The sequence below is a fragment of the Nilaparvata lugens genome, chromosome 10, assembly GCF_014356525.2.
Source record: "Nilaparvata lugens isolate BPH chromosome 10, ASM1435652v1, whole genome shotgun sequence".
Taxonomy (NCBI): Eukaryota; Metazoa; Arthropoda; class Insecta; order Hemiptera; family Delphacidae; genus Nilaparvata; species Nilaparvata lugens.
This window is the reverse complement of record NC_052513.1, coordinates 43,420,989-43,441,996: the sequence shown is the minus strand read 5'-3', so window position 1 is coordinate 43,441,996 and position 21,008 is coordinate 43,420,989. Positions and strand designations below refer to the sequence as shown.

The 21,008-nt window shown below is 38.7% G+C and overlaps 2 protein-coding genes across 3 annotated transcripts; one reads left to right on the top strand and one right to left on the bottom strand.

Annotated features, from left to right (window-relative positions):
• Positions 1-723: 723 nt before the first annotated feature.
• LOC111053972 (probable serine hydrolase) lies at positions 724-10,251 on the bottom strand. Of its 2 annotated transcripts, none has more exons than XM_039436928.1 (3): positions 10,081-10,236; positions 7,893-8,019; positions 724-2,731 (listed from the first exon to the last, which is right to left on the bottom strand). In XM_039436928.1, exons 2-3 carry the CDS (start codon positions 7,999-8,001, stop codon positions 1,890-1,892), a joined length of 951 nt encoding a protein of 316 aa, XP_039292862.1. In that variant the 5' UTR covers positions 8,002-8,019; positions 10,081-10,236; the 3' UTR covers positions 724-1,889. The 2 variants fall into 2 exon arrangements, with proteins under 2 accessions (XP_039292862.1, XP_039292861.1); XM_039436927.1 differs by lacking the exon at positions 724-2,731 and adding an exon at positions 3,461-4,545 and having other exon boundaries at positions 10,081-10,251.
• Positions 10,252-10,284: 33 nt separating this feature from the next.
• LOC111053973 (dynein light chain 4, axonemal) lies at positions 10,285-20,720 on the top strand. Its single transcript, XM_039436932.1, has 3 exons — positions 10,285-10,562; positions 13,602-13,685; positions 20,335-20,720. The coding sequence occupies exons 1-3, from the start codon at positions 10,491-10,493 to the stop codon at positions 20,497-20,499; spliced, it is 321 nt and encodes a 106-aa protein (XP_039292866.1). The 5' UTR covers positions 10,285-10,490; the 3' UTR covers positions 20,500-20,720.
• Positions 20,721-21,008: the final 288 nt, after the last annotated feature.

The window sequence follows — 21,008 nt, the reverse complement described above, 5'->3', positions numbered from 1 at the left end:
TTTCTCAAGCAATCTTAAGCTGGGTTTACACCAGTTATAAACAAAATGTTAATACTTATAGATTCTATTAGATTGAACGGAACTTGACAAACACATATGTTTATCATATGTATGATAAGATATGTTCAATCTAATAGAATCTATAAGGATTAAGTTATTAATATTTTGTTATTAACTTTGGTGTAAACGCAGCTTTAGTTCCACTTTGATAATTCTTGTAAAATTAGATACTTTAAAAAATATATTTATTTAAGAACAAAAAATAACGTCATTTGATATTTTTTAACCATAAACAACATTATATTTGTAATTTTATAAAAATCTTGAATTAATAACTAGCAATAATTAATATTGAAGTTGCTTTCCATGACGAAACACTATATAATAACTTTGTTGAAGTTCTGACACTGTAGTTACTAGTAACACAGTGTCAGAACTTCAACAAAGTTAATAATTAATAAATGTTTATTGTAAATTATTTATATTTTTCTATTTAAAAATTGAATGTTTATTTATTGAAGAATAATAAACAATTGAATAACATTACTCGAACTCACCGTGAATTTCTTACTCCATTTTCAAGCTTATTTATAGTAATCACCGAGAACATATCTTGAGTAGTTCCAAGTTTTCACGGAGTCATGAGTTGGAAACAATATCGCGGAAAATAATATTTTACAGTTGAATAAACTTGGTAAATAGTTGAACAAAATCAATCAACAATGAGGAATAATTAAAGCGTATTATTATTATTATTATTGTCGATCACAATGACTGAAAGTAATAGTTCTTGTATATCTAGAATTAACAAAATAACTTTTCAAGCTAGTAATAATTCTATGTTTAATTAAACATTATTTAATTAATTAAATAATGTTTAATTAAACATTATTTAATTTAATTAAATAATTCTATCTAATAATTAATAAAGCCATCAGGTTCCAATTAAACTACCTACCGTATGTCATAAATAAAACCATTTTATGGATCCAATCAGAATTGGATGATTATAATAATATTGGTGAAAAATAATAAATAATTCAGGTTCCAATTTAAATTGGACAGAAACAAACATCAATATCGTTGCTGAATAGACCAACATCATTGCATACAACAGCTAAAGAAAACAGTTCAGTCTTCGATTCCTAGCGTTGTTAAAAACTTTTCTATTACCTCAGCCAAACAATCAAAATCGTTCAAATTTTGTGTTCCAATGTCGCTAAAACCTTTTCGATCACCTCAACAAAAATAATTTAATTTTCAAGTTCTAGCGTTGGTAAAAACGTTTCTATTACCCCAGCCAAACAACCAAAATAGTTCAACTTTTGACTTCCAATGTCGTCAAAAACTTCTCGATCACCTCGACACAAATGTCCAATTTTCGAGTTCTAAATTGCTAAAAACGATTCTATCACCTCAGCCAAACAAAGAAAATAGTTTAATTATCGATTTCCAAAGTCTGTGAAATTTTCTCGATCACCTCATGGAAATAGTTCAATTATCGATTTCCAAAGTCTCTGAAATTTTCTCGATCACCTCAGGGAAATAGTTCAATAATCGATTTCCAAAGTCTCTGAAATTTTCTCGATCACCTCAGGGAAATAGTTCAATAATCGATTTCTAAAGTCTCTAAAATCTTCTCAATCATCTCAGGGAAATAGTTCAATTATCGATTTCCAAAGTCTGTGAAATCTTCTCAATCACCTCAGGGGAAATAGTTCAATTATCGTTTTCCAAAGTCTCTTAAATCTTCTTAATCACCTCAGGGAAATAGTTCAATTATCGATTTCCAAAGTCTCTGAAATTTTCTCGATCACCTCAGGGAAATTGTTAAATTATCGATTTCCAAAGCCTCTGAAATTTTCTCGATCACCTCAGGGGAAAATAGATCAATTTTCGTGTTCCAATTTCGCTAAAAACTTTTCAATCACCTCAGCCACCTCCTTAGGATTATCAATCTGCAAATGATGCGATCCTTCAACGGTGACCATCTCAAACGACTTAGCAGACGACTTTATCTGGTCCAAAATCTTCGGACAACAGCTGATTGACCAGTCAAAAAACTTGCTATTCTTTCCCTTCACCAACAACACAGGACACGTGATCTTAGAAGCGATATACATATTCTCACTGCACTCCCAACGATGCATCTGCCACGCCTTCAGACGGGAATCTCTAGTGTAATTAAAGAGTCCAGGCTTCACCTCCTTACAACCGCGCTCCATCAACTTTTCCACCGCTTTCTGCGAGAGACCAGCTGACTCCCGCCAACGATCCTCAAGTTCTTTCTTACTACAACCCACATCCGAGTCATCCCGTTTCATCAGAGTTATAATCCTGTCCATCAACGCCCCCATTTTGTCCGCTCTCTCTTTACGGTCTTGCTCAACCGGTTTCACGAAATCCAAACTAATTGTCCCGTTCACCATTTCAGGGTAAATCCCCGAAAACAGGAATCCAGTCATTGCCCCCATCGAATGTCCCAGTATCGTGATTTTCTCCTCCCAGTTGTAATGTGTCTGCACCCATCTTACACAGGCTATGAGATCTATCTCGTGGTAGGGGAAGAAAGGGAATGTCGGGGATGAAAATCCGTTGCCGGGGAAATCGATGGCCAAAACTGGACGGTCAATGTTCAAGTTCTCAATGAGATAGTCGAAAGTGGCCGCATTGTCTTGCCAACCGTGCAGAGCTAAAATTGGCTGCTTGTCGGAATTTCCCCATAGTTTACCTGGCCAAAAACAAAATCAACTGTTATGCTAATCTTGTATCAATTGAATAATAACTATATTCAAGTTCTAATATTATTAAAGGAATCGTTGATTTGAATATTTTCAAATGAAGCGTTTATTTAAATATTCATCATGAATCCACTCGTTTATCAAACCGATTCCTATTTGTTATTCATAGTATTTATTTGTATGAAATGTAAAGGGTTGTGCGGCAGAGAGGAAAGATAATCAATCAATTCCGGACTATGTGTAACCTTATCTAAATGTGAGAAGAGAATATCACAAGGTTACCTTATTTTCACGCACCCTATCATTTTATTTATTTATTATTATTTATTTATAATTTTCACAAAGTAGCACTGATTGGGAGAGAAAAACTAAGGATACTCCTTGAATTTTAATGATACCATATACTTATTCTAGAATAATAGATAAATAAAAAATAGATTGGTCAGATTTTTATTGATCAAATCTTGTAGAAGAAAATTGATTTGGAGTCCATTAGAACCGATGCCAAGTTTATATCCTCAATGGTTATTGAGATATTTAAAAAAAGAACATAGTTCAGTACAATCCATGGTATATCGCAGATATTTAATATCTCAATAAAAATTGACTAAATAATATTTTTGGAGGCACCAATATGTTCTAAAACAGTCAAATTTGATTTGGAATGCACGATTTTATAATTTCACTTTTATTGATTCAATGATACACAATAAAAAGAATACATCAACAATTATTTTATTGTTTGGCCACTCCTACAGGAGTTGATAACAATTATTCATTACACAGTTTTAATTTCAAGTTTTTTCCCCGCTTCAAAACTGTTCGACAATATTCAATACTTCAATTGGTAACATATATAAAGCTTTCTATTCTTCTCATTGGGATAATGAGATACCAGCATCAAATATACATCCACTTCACTGATTCAAAGCAGACTCTTTCCCGACAAGAACCCCCTTAGCATAAAAACTATTAATAACGGGCGCAACCTTTTCGGGCGCATCTATATGCACATGATGTCCTCCCTCCGTCACGAACGCGTACTCAAATTCCGGCACATTTTTCTCAATCAACTTCGCCTGATTTACAAACTCATCCCTCATGGGACATTTTTTCCAGAACAAACCGTTCTCAGCTTTGATTATCAGCGTGTTACAAGTGATCCTCGAGGCTAACTCGTTCCAGTAGTCCACGGAGAACAGTCCGAGGGCTGGGAGTCGGGTGACGTAGTCACGTGAGTAGTAAAACTTGTCTTTTGAGAGGGTAGATTTCGTGAGTCCGCGGGAGAGGAGTACTTGACTAGAATCCATTGTGACTCTACCTTTTCTCCCCTTGTAGAACTTGGAAAGCATTTGGTCGTAGGTATCAGAGGGAGGTTCCACCTCAGTTTTCCTCGAGTATTTTATGACCTTGTCAATTGTGCCACGTAACTTCTCAGGTCTGTTATTAGTCATAAACAACCGCGCACACTCAATACTAACAAACGACTGAACCTCCCCAGGGAAAATCCCGGCATACGCGAAACACACACTGCTCCCGAAGGAGTGAGACAGAAAGTTCATCCTCCCCCACCCTTTGAACACATCTTTAATCAGGAACCTCAGAATTAGTAGAACGTCTGTGTAGTGGGGTAGGTACCCAGGAGGTATCCTGTCTGATTTTCCATGCCCGGGAACGTCTACTGCGAAAATGGGAATTCCTCCTGTGTCCAAAAGTGGGATCAGTCTATCGAAAGAGGCTGCATTGTCTTGAACACCGTGTAAGGCTAGTATTGGTTGTTTATCTCTTGTTCCCCACCATTTCCCTGCAACAGAAATTTAATTTTCTTACTTTGTTGTTGAATCATTCTATATGAGACACAGAAAGGTCCCAACTAGCATGAATATTATGTTTTGAATGAATCATTGGTATTTTTTTTCTCTTCTCTTAACAGTGTTTCTTTGGAGTGGAACGAAATTCTGTTTTATTGTACTCTCATATTCTTAAATCATATTCTGTCTTATTTGTTAAATTAGTACTTATTTTTATTCATATTCTTAATATTTCCTATTGGTTTTATTTCTTATTTTTAATCATTTTCAATTGTTCATTAACTTTTTTTCTTGATAATTATGAAGATTTTTATGTTGAATCGGGAACAGTTTTGGGCTATAATGCCTGTTGTTCCCATACCTGTATGTATTTTTTTGTAAATAAATAATTAATTTCGAATTTAGAAATACATCATTTAAGCAGTCAATGCTTGACAGTTATACTTCAGTCGGGACCGACAATATAAACGTCAGGTATAAAGGCACTTCGTGTGATGACTTATAGCAAGTTTGATGCTCACTGCCAGCCCATTTTTCAACGTCTGGGAATCCATACTGTGTATGAACTTTACATATTAGCATCACTCTTGCACGTAAAAAAACACCAGTCTATGTTCTCAAGAAGAGAGGAAGTGAACACCTAAAATACTCGGGGGAGAACCAACTTGGATGTTCTGCGCCGTCGATAGTCTAGGTTTAAGGATTGTTTTCCAGTGCTGGCAATCAGGATGTTCAACTGCCTGCCGCATTCAGTGAAGGGGCGCTCATCTACCGCGTTCAAGAACACCCTATCAAGGTGGCTCATTGGAAAGAGTTTTTATTCTTTAGAGGATTTTTTCAATGATTACTATGCTGGGCTGTGACGCCACCATCTATGTGTAAAATACAGTTTTAATTTTTGACACGATCTATCCGGGGAGGCATGGTCATCGATCACGATATTGGATTATGGATTATTATAGAGTTCTCCATTTTTGCAGTAGACGCTCTCCAAGCTTCAACTTCAAATTAGGTAGTTTTTCTTGGGTTTCAATATATATTTATGGTATTTCAAGTATACGAATAATATATTTTCTCCAAGTAGACTGATATCAGAACTGTATTTTTGCTAGAATCCTGTAAGTTGACTAATAGCATAGCCACCTCTAATAAAAGGCCCTGGCCTACGATATTGCAACGTCGCAGTGTAGGTGAAGGCCTAGAATCTAATACATGATTGGTGAAAAATATCAGCTGGTGTTTTTAAAAATCCTTTTCACCAATCATGTGTTAGATTCTAGGCCTACACTGCGACGTTGCAATATCGTAGGCCAGGGCCTTGTATTAGAGGTGGCTATGCTAATAGCCTACATAGCTTAGACGGCTTCATTCAGTTACAGCTGTGATAAGTTCTAAATAGTGTGTTTGTCTTTTCGGTCTCAAAATTTTATAGTTTTTTCAAAGTTTGGAATTTTCTAATTAATTGTGATTGATTTAATTCAATTTTAAAGTATTTTCAATTTAAAAATAATTTTTGTGTGTTTTGAATTGTAAATTGAGTGTGTAATAGGAGAATGAGTGACACATAACCTAGCTACATTTGGACTGTTGTATAAATTAGAATTGGAACCGTTTTGGGCTTATAAGCCTGTGCTACTCTTCTGAAAGTTGTATAATTCTGAATGATTGAATAAATAAAATAAAATTCACACTATAACGTATTCTTCTGTTCAATGTTTCAGCTCTCAGTCTACTAGTGTCTGATAACGGGGTAACAACCGAGACTAGTATCTTGAATCGTTTCGATGATTGAATAATCAAAAAATAATTTAAATCATTTGATTTGACAATTTCAAGTCGTTTTCATACAATATCTATACCTACTCCGACATTACCTTCACTACACAGATAACTAGAATAATATAGTAAACTACATCACATTTATTATTATTAAACGAAAATCCAAATTAAATGCTGTAATTCACCCCGAAGACTTCTGCTACTGCAAATATTGACAACAGTGTAAACAGCTAGATGGAAATTCTATGAGCACTACTATTCAAAAATTATTTGTCAGGCCGGGAATCGAACCCAGTACCTTCTGATTGCCGGTCAGGAACGACCCTTACACCAAACTTACTATCTCTGGATAGCAGCGTTCATTTTATACGAAGCCATAGCATAGAATTTCCATCTAGCTGTTTACCCTGTTGTCAATATTTGCAGTAGCAGAAGTCTTCGGGGTGAATTACAGCATAATAAATATAATAATAAATATGATATAGTGTACAACATTATTCTAGTTTTCTGTGTAGTGAAGGTAATGTCGGAAGAGGTATCGATATTGAATGAAAACGACTTAAAATTGTCGAATCAAATGATTTGAATTATTTTAATTTGGATTTTCGTTTAATAATAATAATTCGTTCATTCGTATTTGAATAATTGCAATATCTCAATAATTTCCAAAAAATTTCTCAAAAAATATACATTTATTTATACAGGAATAGAAAGATGGTTCGGTGTCTCAGTACCATTGTACCATCAAAGTTGTGACACTATATTGACAAGTAGGGCTAATCCACATGAAGCTTTTTCTCAGGTCTTTACTAACGAGTTGTCAAGAATCTCTCCGATTGGCTGATTGGGTTGACGTTCGGGAATCAGCTAATAATCAGCCAATCTGAGAGTTTTCTTTCCTGCCGAAAACCGCTTCGTGTGGCATGGCCCTTAAGCAGGCCATTTATTATCCGACAAATTTATCCAACTACCATGTTGGATCTTTTACCACTCTCGCTACGGCTAGTTAGTCCAACTTCCCCACTCACGTTCTAAATCGATTTTGCCTAGGCGGCTAACCTTGGCAGGTTGGATAAGTCGGGTGAACTGTTCACCCAACGTGTCCAACTTGTCCGGCAACATTAGCCCCACCCACAACTACCCCATTCACGGTCCGACGTCGAATACAATAACAGTAAAGAATACTGATAGTTAATGGCTCACTTTGTGACAGGTAAACATAAAAAACAAACATAATTGGTCAATTGTCATGATGCTACAAGTGTAAGTTCAAGAAGAGAAAGTAAATTGTATGGCTTTTGTTGTTGGGGAGTACCTTGCGGGAAGATCTCACCCCGCTTGAATCCTCAAATTTAAGCCATCAATGGGCCTTCAACGAACATGTTATGTAGAGTGTACAGAAGGCTGTCCTTTGAGGGCTATGAATGTGTTTATCGGTTTTGAAATCGTCAATACAATTTCTATATTGTTTTTTCTCTTCGATTTTATTGTGGTGATGGATTACGTTTGATAATAATGTTGATATAACCTAATATTTTCATGCTGTTAAATGATAACTTACCTGCAAGATGACCCCAAGGCACAGGGATAGTAACTTCCGTAACTTCTTTCGTCGATATATTTCTGGCTTGGATACCACAGCGAAGTAAACTCCTTCTCAAAGCATGCATATTGTCAGCAACTGCAAACTAAATATAATAAGAATTTAGATTGTGAAGTCACACAAGATAAATATGAAATATATATTGTTATTGTATTTTTATAAAACTTTGATACCTCCCTCGCGTTCGCTACCTTTCAGCCTGCCGCTCTACTCTGCTCCCCACGCCACGCATCAACCAAATGAGTGGTTGACCCACCCGCCACCAGGGTGCGCCTCATTCGCCGCCACCCGTTCCTGCGTTTCTATTGGCCGAGCACCGCCGGCCAATAGCAGCGCAGGTGAACTCGGGGACTGTGAATAAAAGGGGGCTACTCAGCTACCCTCGATAGCCATAGAGCTCCATAGCTCAAGACACTGCCGAGTTAGGGTGCAATGACTCACTCTAACATGTTCCACCAGTAGCGTAGCCCTCGATAGCACTTGCTCACTAGCAGCCTTCCACTGAAGAGCCAGCCGAGACCACTACCGAGACCAGGAGCAGAGCAGCGAGCAGGCCAATGAGGGAACCACGGCGAGACTAACCGCAACCTGAGGTGTCTTCCTTGTCTACTACCCAGCCGATGCCTAGGAGGAACCGAGCCGGCCGCCGAATCCAGAAGAGGAGGGCCCTACGTCGGCTTCGCCAGGTGGAGGAGAGGCTGAGGCTGTACACCGCCGCGCCAGCTGCGCCCCAAGACTTAGCGCCCCAGCCTAACAACTGGCGCGCGGTTCTGGATGCGCGGGTTGGGTGCCGAACCGACATCGGAGTGTGTGCAGCGGAAGCCTACGACCCTGCCTGCCCGGGGTTTGACCGAAGGCCCCTTCTAAGCGAGGAAGTGGTCGAGGAGGTCCCCCCGGCGGAGATTCGGCACGACCTCTGGCTAGTAGATCACCCGGTCAGCCCTCTCCGTAGCCCGGGTAAACCAGAGTGGAGACTGCGAACCATTGACTTGAGCCCCTGCCGGCCTGCTCTCGCACCAGACGGACCTGCCCGGGACCCTCGCGCGGCGTGGTATCGCGCCAGTCGACGACTACTAAACATCTAGCCTGCCTTGGTCCCTTTTAGGGCCACCAGCAACAATCTTGGTCCCTTTTCAGGGCCACCAGCAACAAACTTGGCCCTTTTCAGGGCCACCAAAAGCCATTTTTTTTCAGACAGTGGTAACAAACCCCTCGCTCGACCCGACTGACTAGCCCAATTGATGAACGAGCCACACCTTCCGCCATATCAACTTTCAAGTGAAAAAACACTCACATTCTTTTGTGTGGCGACGACCGTTTTGTGATGGTGTTACACATTCTTAAGCCAAACAGAAACTAAGTATTTAAGGTTATTGAAACGGTCGATTACCTGCACGAAACGGTCGATTACCTGCACGAAACGGTAGTTGCCACACCGAAGAATGTAAGTGTTTTTTCACATAAAAGTTTTATAAGAATACAATAGTAATAATTCCAGTGAAAACAAGATGGATAACCAACAGAATTAAATATATAATTATAACTGTATCCATGATGAGCCATTTTCAAAAGCACAGGGGACTAGCCCTCTGTCTCACTGTATAGAGTGAAATATAAAGGTAATTTAAAGGCAACATTGGGTTGAAGTATTCATGGCAAATGAAAACGGCAATAAACTTAGTTAAGCTAGGTACTCTGCAAACTATACCGTATACATTTTTGCCGGTAAAATATAGAAACATTACTTTATATGATTTGCCAATTCTCTAAAGCTAGCATACCCCTCAAAAAAAAGATTCAAAGTTGAATTTGCATGCAAAGTATCTACAGAATGAGGTAGTTGTTCCAACTGTTAAATTTTGATGTAGGCTAAATCTTTGAATTAACCTTGAGCTTATTCCGGTTCCCAAAATTTGTTTCTACGTCTCTTGTAAGGTAACTCATAGCAGAAAATCTGATCTCTTTTAGAATTCATGAGTCACATTTATTTTTAATTCGTTTTGTAATTGAATGAATACAATTTTAATATAAATAACGTTGAACAAGATTATTTATTGTAACTTCAACTGCGAATTTGAGACTCATGTATAGAAACAGTACATCACATTTATAAACACTATTTAGTAAACTATATTCAATTAGTTACCTTCTAGATTTCAAAGTGTATTATCATAGAATAATGCATTATATTTTTAATAATAAATTAACCATCACTGGACACAATCTCACATGGCATTCACTCACAAAATGACAAATTACGACGGTTTGGCCATGACTTCTTGTTTTTTGGTTATCTACTGCTGTACTGCATCAGCTGACTACATCCCAATTGAATCAGCTGTGATATCATAACCAACCAAACGTCAATCTTTCTGTCTGCTATGAAGCAAGCGCTATATCAAAAATCCAGGATGATTGTTTACAATTACCTTCTTTGCAATAATGGCCGCACATAGTAAGCGTATTTAATTATTTTCTGTCTTCTACTTCAAGTCTATTTAATTTTGAAGAACTCTGCAAGCTGATTGAACTCAGTAAATGGACCGATAAACAAGCATGGCAGAAATAGGGGATGCAAAAAAAGAGGAGGAAAGTAAAAAGATTGTTCATACATATCCTTTGGTCAGGGTGAGTGACATAAATTTTTTAATATTTCTTAATAGATCAATGAATTTGATAAATGTTTATTTGATACTGCAGATACCTACAATATTTGAATCATGCAGCCTACTTTAATTATTCGATTTTAAAACATTGAAATAATCATTTAAATTTTGATACTTTGAGTAGGTAGGCTATTTAGTGAAGCAAGGACATTTTTTTATAATTCATCACAATAATATAGAAATAGCTAAAAATCAAAGAGCTCTTGTTTAACACAGAGCGCTCTTGTGAGGACATCTTCATAATGTATCCTCTCATAAAAAATTTAAAATTAATATCTGCAGTCCCAAATCTGTTTCCTGTTGCTCAAGCTGAGGGGACAGGTTATTTAGTTATTTTATGTTAAGTCCATAAGGTGGGCATAAAAACCCCCAGGGACACGTCATGAGAAAACAAACAGAAACAAGTAGGCCAGTCGACCTACTAGTCCAAAAGAAAAACAAATAAAAGCAAGCAAGAGGAAAGAAATTAATCAAAAATAGGCGCTTACCAAGCTGCTGTCAAACATGAAAACTCACGGAGTGAGTACAAAGGATTATCCAACAATAAGTCTCTCAGGACCCTCCGAAATTTGCCGGCAGGCAGATTCCTAGCCATGACCGGCAGCTTGTTGAAGAGCCTGACAGATAGATGGCCATAGCTCGATCGTGTCCTGCTCAGTCTTTGGCAGGGCTCGTCCAGCCTCTGTCTCCCTCTAGTCTCATGTGGGTGAAAATTCTGACTTGTTACAAGCTCCCCCACATTAGCATGTGTTCTGCAGAGGGTCTGAAGTACATAGAGGGAGAAGACTGTGAGGATTCTCTCTCTCACAAAGAGGGGACGACAATGGGCAAGACGCTCAGCACCACAAAGGATCCTCAGGGCCCTCTTCTGAATGAGCAACACTCGTGAAACATCTGTGGCTCCACCCCAAAGCGTGAGGCCATACAGGACAATGCTCTGGAAAAAACAGAAATAGCAGACCTTAAGATAGGAAGCAGGAATACAGGATTTCAATTTCCTGAGCAGGAAAACCACTCTGCTCAGCCTGCAACAGACAGCCTCAATGTGGTCAGCCCAAGAGAGCTTTCTATCCAGAACAAACCCAAGCAGCTTCACCGGGAAAAAATCATACTCATCCCCATTTCTGAGGCTGAATATGATTGACTGCGTTTTATCATCGTTGAGAAGAAAGAGGTTTGCAGAAAACCAGTCCGTAGCAAACAACCTGGTCTCCAACATCTCGGCCCTCAGTACATCAACTCCATGACCATGATCGTAAAAAGTGGTGTCGTCTGCATAGCAAACAACACTTCTGCCATCCATGCAAGCTACATCGTTCACTGAAATCAAAAATAGAAGTGGCCCCAGGACAGAGCCCTGAGGCACACTACAGTTGACACAGTTTCTTATACGAGACAACACACCATTGGCCAGTACAGCCTGCTTGCGGCCCCCCAGGTAGGATTGAATCAATCTAAGAGGGGATCCACTGACCCCATAGTGCTTGAGTTTTCTCAGAAGGATTGCATGATCAAGCGTGTCAAAAGCCTTGCTGAGGTCACATAATGTGAGCCCAGCAAGCTCACGCCTCTAAAAACACTCATAAATTTTACGCAGAAGGAAATCGACAGCATCAGCAGTTGATCTTCCTTTTCTAAAACCAAACTGGGTGGCCGCAAACAAGCTGCACTTCCGCAGGTGACGGAAGCATACCTGGTCATGGTGTATGCACTTTTCCACTGCCATATCTCCTTTGGTCTACTCATGTGGGGTCATTCAGCCAAGGTTGTGTACATAAAGCTGCAAAACCGGGCTAATAGGATTATAACTTCAAGCGAACATCATGCACATTGCAAGCCTATTTTTGTTAGGCTAGGTATCCTAACAGTAGTCAGCCACTTCCTTCTCCTCTGCCTCATGTATATATCAAGAAGAATCAACAAAATTTTTCGACTCGGACTGATCTACATCACCATAACACCAGGCGTCGAGTGCTGTTTGACATACGCCTCCAGAGATCGCGAGTATGCTACAGGAGTGTAGCTGTCCGCTACTTCAACAGGCTACCTGCAGGAGTAAAGCAGTTGGTTACCAACGTAAGTTCGAGAGAGCTGTGACCGGTTTTTTGATAGCCAGGGCTTATTATGATATCCAGGAATTTTTAAACGATGTCCTGTCTTAAATACTACTTGGATAATTTGTCAGTAAGGTAAATAGCAAGACCTTAGATGCTAACCAAGTGTGATTTATCTTGATCGCTGCCATCTTGATAAATGAATGTTTTTGTTGCTTTGACTTGTATTGTGACAATGACGTTATAGTTCATTATGGCGTAATGGATGAAGATGAAGGTTTAAGTCCTCTGTTACTATCATAGCTTTGACAACATCTATCCAGATCATGGATTTAGAAGGAGAAATTAAGGAATAGAAGCTTATATAGGCTACCTTATACCTTCTTCTTCACCTCCAGCTATCCCGCTGATATCCTCAATTCAATTCAATCCTTGACCAGTCTTTACACTGGATAGATTTCGTCATAGAAATCAAAACATAAACGTTCATAAAATTTACAAAACTATCGAGATGGCATGTCAAAGAGACAAATAAAACGAGTGATCTCCTCTTCACCCAAGGAATAGAGTGGAAGTTTGAGGAGTTTATCTCGAAGCACATTTTTAAATTGTTCATCTTCCAATTCACGAACACACAATGGGAGCTTGTTGAATATTTTCAGGGTGCGAATTGGGAAACTGGTCAATCCTCTTCTATAGCAGAATTATATCAATCCAATTTGATTGTCTACATCATTTGAGCCCGGTTGCAAAACTCTGTTAAATTTAAATCACGAGAACCAATCGGAGAATGTTATTTTTAAGAGAAGGTTTCTTTGATTGATTCTCTTGGAATTAACTATGGTTAGAATTTAACAGGCTTTTGTGCAACCGGCACTTAGTCAGTGTTAGTTTTGGATAATAATATAATTAAATTATAAATAATATATTTAACTTCTAATTTTCAGAACTGTGACATGCTGGATGAGATGAAGTCGGAAGCCATGGAGTTATGTGTCACTGCCTGCGAGAAACATGCTGCCAATAATGAGGTGAGAATTAATATTAATGATATAGCAATATTGTAGGGAATGATACAGTATCATGGGAAATGATACAGTATCATAGGGAATGATACAGTATCATAAGGAATTATATATAGTGAGGTCCATGTTATAATGGCAGTGTAGGAAGATAGGAGAAAAGAGTTGCCAGATCTCAGCCTTGCCACCCAAACAGCTGATACTGGTATATCTGATGAATTTTACTGTTCATTATTGTTGAAAATAGTTAATCATATTTTATTTGTCAAGAAAATATATTTTTTAAAGATGTAATAATAAATTTTCATTATTGAGATTAAATATTTTGTCAATTAGTTAAATTTCTACATTGTTGATAAACGATGTGGCATCATCGCAAAGCGTGAAAGAGATAGCGCCATCTGCTTTGTTGAATGATAGACAAGGATAGCAACACCATTGCAAATCACACACTGCCATTATAACGTGGACCTCACTATAGTAGCATAGGGAATGATACAGAATTTTAGGAAATAATACAGTATGGTATTGCCAGCGCCACACACTCGCCAAGTCGCTTGCCAAGCGGCTCGCTGTATGCATCTATACGTGCGGAGTAAAGGCAAGAGGTGGCATAGTAGCCATCCACACTCTCACACTTGTCGACATTTGTACGCACTTGCTAAGAGTGTGGAAGCGGCATAATTCCAGTCTGTAAACAGTGTTTTAGAATTAAGACCTTGGGCGAGGTCACACGAGCGTTTTTTCAGACGAGTCAGCGGGGCAAGAAGCTCTCCGATTGACTGATTGAGTTCACAGTCCAGAATCAGCTGATAACCAGCCAGTCGAAGAGCTTTCTGCCCTACCGAAAATGCCTGAGAAACGTTTCGTGTAACTTGGCCCTCCGGCGAGGTCACATGAGCGTATTGTCATACGAGTGGTCAACCCAATCAGCCAATAGGAGAGCTGTCGACTCGTTTGAAAAGAAATGCTTCATGTGGCTTGGCCCTTTTAGTGTGAAATCACTGGATTGGCTGATTAGGTAGACCACTCGTCTGACAACACACTCGTGTGACCTCGCCCGAAGGCCAAGCCACACGAAGCGTTTTTCAGGCATTTCCAGACGAGACGGTAGGGCAGGAAGCTCTGTCCTGCTGACTTGTCTGAAGATGCATGAAAAAACGCTCGTGTGGCGTCGCCCAAGGATTCTAAAACACTTAACAGACTGGAATTATGCCGCTTCCACACTCTTAGCGAGTCCGTACAAATGTCGACAAGTGCAAGAGTGAGGATGGCTAATATGACAATTCTTGCCTTCGTTCCGCACGTATAGATGAATACAGCGAGCCGCTTGGCAAGCGACTTGGCGAGAGTGTGGCGTTGGCATTACCATACTGTATTATTCCCTACGATTCCGTATCAACCCAATCAACCTGTCGACTAGTCTGAAAATACGCTTGATGTGACTTGGACCTTGAACTGTCAAATTGTTTCTGAAGAAACACTATTCTTACCAATCAGCGTGTATCCTGTATTCAAAATGTATCAAATTTTGAGTTTGATAAATTTACAGACTACGCTTCCACACTCTTGGCAAGTGCTTACAAATGTCGACGAAGTCGAAAGTGTGGAGGGCTACTATACCATCGCTTGACTTCACTTGGTTCGGCTTGCCTTCACTCCGATTTTGATCGAAACTAGATGTGCGAGTCTAGTCCACTCCGCCAGAATTTATATTTTAAAATACCATTTTTTTAATATTATTTGAAATTTCAGTTGCCCTAATTCAAGCTTATGTATTTTCTATTTTAATAACCATATATTCTTCAGAAGTATCATCTATTTTCATCTATTTTCTTTAGACTGGAATTATGCTGCGTCCACACTCTTGGCAAGTGCGTACAAATGTCGACGAGCTCGAGAGTGTGGATGGCTACTATGCCACCGCTTGACTTCACTTGGTTCGGCTTGCCTTCCCTCCGATTTTTGTCAAGACTAGATGGGCGAGTCATCACTTCACCAGAATTTTTATTTTAAAATATTATTTACAGACTAGAATTTTACCGCTTCCACACTCTTGGCAAGTGCGTACAAATGTCGACGAGTTCAAGAGTGTGGATGGCTACTATGCCACCGCTTGACTTCACTTGGTTCGGCTTGCCTTCCCTCCGATTTTTGTCAAGACTAGATGGGCGAGTCATCACTTCACCAGAATTTTTATTTTAAAATATTATTTACAGACTAGAATTTTACCGCTTCCACACTCTTGGCAAGTGCGTACAAATGTCGACGTGCTCGAGAGTATGGATGGCTACTATGCCAGCTGCTGAGTACTGTGCTCCAGTCTGGATGAATAGCTCTCATGTTCAAAGGGTTGATGTTCAGCTAAATAACTCAATGAGAATGATAGGTGGTGTTCTGAAATCTACCCCTGTGGAATGGCTCCCGGTGTTGAGTCACATCCCACCCCCAAATCTTCGACGCATGAATGCCCTCACTAGAGAGTACAAGAAGATACAGGAAAATCGAAGCCTGCCAATAAATGACGATATACAAGATGCCAATCAGAGCCGTCTGCAATCTCGTAAGCCACCGGTTAGGACGGCAATTACAGCCTTAGATTCAGGTTTCCGTTTAACTTAGGCCTGGCAACAAGCGTGGTCAGCAAAGCAGAACATTGACATCCCATTTGTAGCCAAAAGGCCACCAGGCTTTGATTTGCCTCGTAAAACATGGTCGGCATTGAATAGGGTACGAACTGATCATGGTAGATGTGCCTATCTGATGCATAAGTGGGGGAAGGCTGACTCCCCTTTCTGTGAGTGTGGAGCAGTCCAGACTGTGAGACACATAGTGGAGGAGTGTCCCAGATCAGCATACGCGGGTGCACATGAAGATTTCCTGGTGGCTAAACCAGCATCAATAGCCTACTTAAATACCCTGGAAGCATGCCTCTAATTTCCAGGTCAAAAGTGACTAAGATATTTTCATTCGTTTTATATATGAATTTTCTATTGTTTTCTTCTTTTTTTTCGAATTTTGTGATCATAAATGTGTTGTGTATACTGCCATACGCTAAATAAATTACTATGCCACCGCTTGCCTTCACTCGGCACTAATAGATGTATACAGCGAGGCGCTTGGCGAGAGTTTGGCGCTCGCCAAGCGCCACAAGATTTGATTTTAAGGTCTATAGTTTCAATCAGGTACTTGTGGAGGGGGCGCGACAGTCGAGACCGACGACAGTCGAGGCCTGCGACAGTAGAGGACTGTTTTACAGTCCTCTATGGTCGTAGGCCTCGACTGTCGGGAGTGTACGAAAATTAAAGAGTCCTCTACTGTCGCCTAACGCAGGCGACATTTGAGGCCTCTTTTTCAGGTGTCCTCTCCCGTCGTAGGTCTCGACTGTTGGGGCTGTACAAAAATTGGAGAGGCCTCAACTGTCGCCTAACGCAGGCGACATTTGAGGCCTCTATTTCAGGAGTCCTCTCCCGTCGCTGGCCTCGAATGTCGCTGGTCTCGACTGTCAGGCCTGTACAAAAATTAGAGACTCGCTTGCAGCAGGCGACAGTTGAAGACACATCCTACTGCGATTCCAGACAAAATACATTTTGTAATGATTATAACTTCTGATTTGTTGAAAACCAAATAATGGAAACTTCCTTCATAAAAAAAGCATATGAACTTTGAAGGTAGATAGGGCTTATCCTTAAAGGATTTTCAGAACGATCATCTTTGTGAAGAATTACAGCTTAATCAGTCAAGTATTTCAAGTGTGATGAGCTCACATACAAACAGCCAGAAAGACAGACACCATCTCGTCTTATAGATGGATAGAAGATAGATAAATATTTAGATTTGTCAATGAAGGAGGCATAATGCAATACGAGTTTGAAAATTTCGTTTTTTATGATGAAGCAACTAAGGTTTATTTACAGTTGTAAAGTTGCAATACTTATTCATAATATGGAAGTAATAATGGGATATAATATATATATATTATTCAATTGCTGGTAAATCCATACACATCAAATGATAATATTCTTTTGGTGCTGTCTACCATTCTCTAGAGCCTAGCGCAGGCGACAGTTGAGGCCTCTTTTTCAGGAGTCCTCTACGGTCGCAGGTCTCGACTGTCGGGAGTGTACAGAAATTAGAGAGGCCTCAACTGTCGCCTAACGCAGGCGACATTTGAGGCCACTCTTTCAGGAGTCCTCTACCGTCGCAGGTCTCGACTGTCGAGGCTGTACAAAAATTAGAGTGGCCTCAACTGTCGCCTAACGCAGGCGACATTTGAGGCCACTTTTTCAGGAGTCCTCTACCGTCGCTGGCCTCGAATGTCGCCGGTCTCTACCGTCGCTGGTCTCGACTGTCGCAGGACTCTTCTGTCGTTTGCCTCGTTTGACATCGACCCCTTGTGGATGAGAATACTGCGTGAGTTCTACTGTTCACAGAACTACTAGTATATATCAAGGAACGTGTCCGGTACAGTGAGAATATCATTCCCATAAGTTCAAATGGAACTATTCATACTTGCTCGGTCACGCTGAGTGGAAATAGTCACATTAGAACACATGGAAATAATATTTTCACTGAGTTATCTTCGGAATCTGATATATAGAATAGAATAGAATGACTTGTTTATTTGTTGACTTGGCGAATCTAGATATGTGAATTCGATTTGTGGGAATCTAGCTTTATAATGAGGTCCACGTTATAATGACAGTATTATTTGATTAACATTGGTGTTGCTATCCTTGTCTATCATTCGACAATGTAGATAGCGCTATGCTTTTCTACCTCTGCAACCTTGCAAGGTCGTTTTTAACAATGTAGAAATATTATTAACTATCAGAATATTTTATCTCAATTATTTATTTTTTCAATCAATTTATTTATTATGGAAACTTATTATTGAAGAATATATTTTCTTGACGAATGAAATTTATTTATTTCATTTCATTTATTTGCAATACAAATGAGACTAATGTAATAACATTGGTAGATAAAATAATAAGGTAGTCCTTGTGCTATTTTTCTTCCAAATTTGTAAGTGACACAGTCCAAGATGAGGTTAGAATTTCACGTGTACAATTTTCACAAAATTCTAGTCCAAAATAAACATTAAAACTATAAATTTTGAATTTAGATGGCTTGAATTAATAAATTGATTAGAAATATTCCACTCAATTACCACTTGTAACAAATAATATTGAGTTATTTAAGAAAATTTGGAACCATTGAAGAAACACAAACTTGTAAACACATATCATTGATTATTTTAAACAAGATTGAACCTTAAGGGTAACCGTCCACTGGAACCGTATTCAACCGATCCGTTCGGCCGTTGGATCGGACGAATCTGCCGGCCGTTAATTCGGCCGAATATGGTCGTCCATTGGAACCGTTCACGTCAGTCTTGTTGCCAATTATTGAATTATAATAATGATTATGTTGAGATTTTGAAAATTGGATAAACAAATATCCGCTAAATTAGTTATTCATTACAATAACCTTACATTTAAATCCTATTTGTTCAGCAATCTTTGTCCACAGATTCCTTTGAACATCACGACGATGATATCTTTTGTCTCGCATATCCCACAATGGAACATGCTTTTTGTGTAGTTGAGAAGTTGATATTGTGGTAATTATTCATATTGAATGAAAAATACTAAGAAATTGTCAAAAAACCACTGATTTATTGATAATTAGAAAGACCGGTTTCGGTTATTACACCATTGTCAATCTCTGATAAACTCCCATTTATCAGAGATTGACAATGGTGTAGTAACCGGAACCGGTCTTTCTAATTATCAATAAATCAGTGGTTTTTTGACAATTTCTTAGTATTTTTCATTCAATGGAACATGCTCTTGAACCAAACTTATCAACTTTTCATTGTCCATAGTTACAACTTTATAAAACAGACCAACTTCAAAAAACAAAAACAAACAAGACTGTGAAACAATTTTAGGTTAGGAACACTTTGTTGTCTCACCTCGACTATAGTGAGGTCCACTTTATAATGGCAGTGGATAAAGATAGGAGAATAGCGATGCCGATTCTCTGCATCAATTAATTATATTTCTACACTGACAAAAACATAATTGGCATCGTTGTGAACCTAGAAAAGGATAGTACCACCGGCTTTGTCGAATTTCAAATTTTTCAAATTTTCAAATTTATTTATTCCACACTCATAACTACATATACGTACATGAATGATAAACAAGTATAGCAAAACAAAAGTTGATCAAATACTGTCATTATAACGTGGACCTCACTATAGTCAGTTGAGCCGGATAGAGCCGGAAAATCCCATTCAATTCGGATCGAAAAATTGATCGGCCGGAGACGGCCGTGCACGGACGTATGAACCTGTTGCAATGGACGAGCATCTATTATTCCTTTCTTTGTTGGGGGATGTTCGGTTGCGTTTGGTAGTTTTCGGCGGCCGATGCTAGCTAGTTCGGACGAAAACGGTTCTAGTGGACGTCCCACCTTAATATTACATGAGATATACCGGTATCAGCTATCCTCTATAGAAGGCAGTGGCAAGGCAGAGAATCGACAACGCTTTTCCCTAAATTTCTCCACTGTCGTTATAACGTGGTCCTCACTAATGTCTTGTCTATAAGTTTCGAGAAAATGTAACATTTTTTTATTCTGTTAACAGGCTGCAGCCAGAATGATCAAAGAAATGATGGACAAGAAATTTGGACCCTCATGGCATGCGGTGGTGGGGGAAGGATTTGGTTTCGAAATCTCCTACGAGTGCAAAAGTTTACTCTATATGTTTTTTGGGGGAAATGTTGCCATATGCATATGGAAATGCTCGTGAAATGGCAATATTCATGTTCAGGTGCTTAATTTCCACCTCATTTTATATTTGAGTATTTAAATGATGTTTTTTGTTGTGCAATAATTTGTGTACCAACTTTCTATTGCGTTAGTGTACCAGGAAGAACGCTATCAAGAATGATATAATCCTTTATTTTTTCCCGATTAAATCTATAATTTCTCTTCTAGCCGATTAAATCAATAACGATTCAAACCAAAAAAGGCATACAACGTTTTTATTATTATAATACGTTATTTTTTCAATTTTATAAAATAGAGTAGGATATTATCCTACTAATCGAATTTTCATCTTTTACTATCGCGATTAAAATCTCAATTAGTTTAATCAAATGAAAAAGACTAAGAAATTTTTCTTTTTGTGTAGTTGAGAAGTTGATATTGTGGTAATTATTCATATTGAATGAAAAAGACTAAGAAATTGTCAAAAAACCACAGATTTATTGATACTTAGAAAGACCGGTTTCGGTAATTACATCATTGTCAATCTCT

Coding starts and splice junctions, on each gene's coding strand:
- LOC111053972 (XM_039436927.1), bottom strand. CDS start 8,001: ATGCATGCTTTGAGAAGGAGTTTACTTCGCTGTGGTATCCAAGCCAGA. Junction 4,546..7,892: donor GCCTTGGGGTCATCTTGCAG/GTAAGTTATCAT, acceptor TTTCTGTTGCAG/GGAAATGGTGGGGAACAAGA.
- LOC111053973 (XM_039436932.1), top strand. CDS start 10,491: ATGGCAGAAATAGGGGATGCAAAAAAAGAGGAGGAAAGTAAAAAGATT. Junction 10,563..13,601: donor ATACATATCCTTTGGTCAGG/GTGAGTGACATA, acceptor TCTAATTTTCAG/AACTGTGACATGCTGGATGA. Junction 13,686..20,334: donor AACATGCTGCCAATAATGAG/GTGAGAATTAAT, acceptor TTCTGTTAACAG/GCTGCAGCCAGAATGATCAA.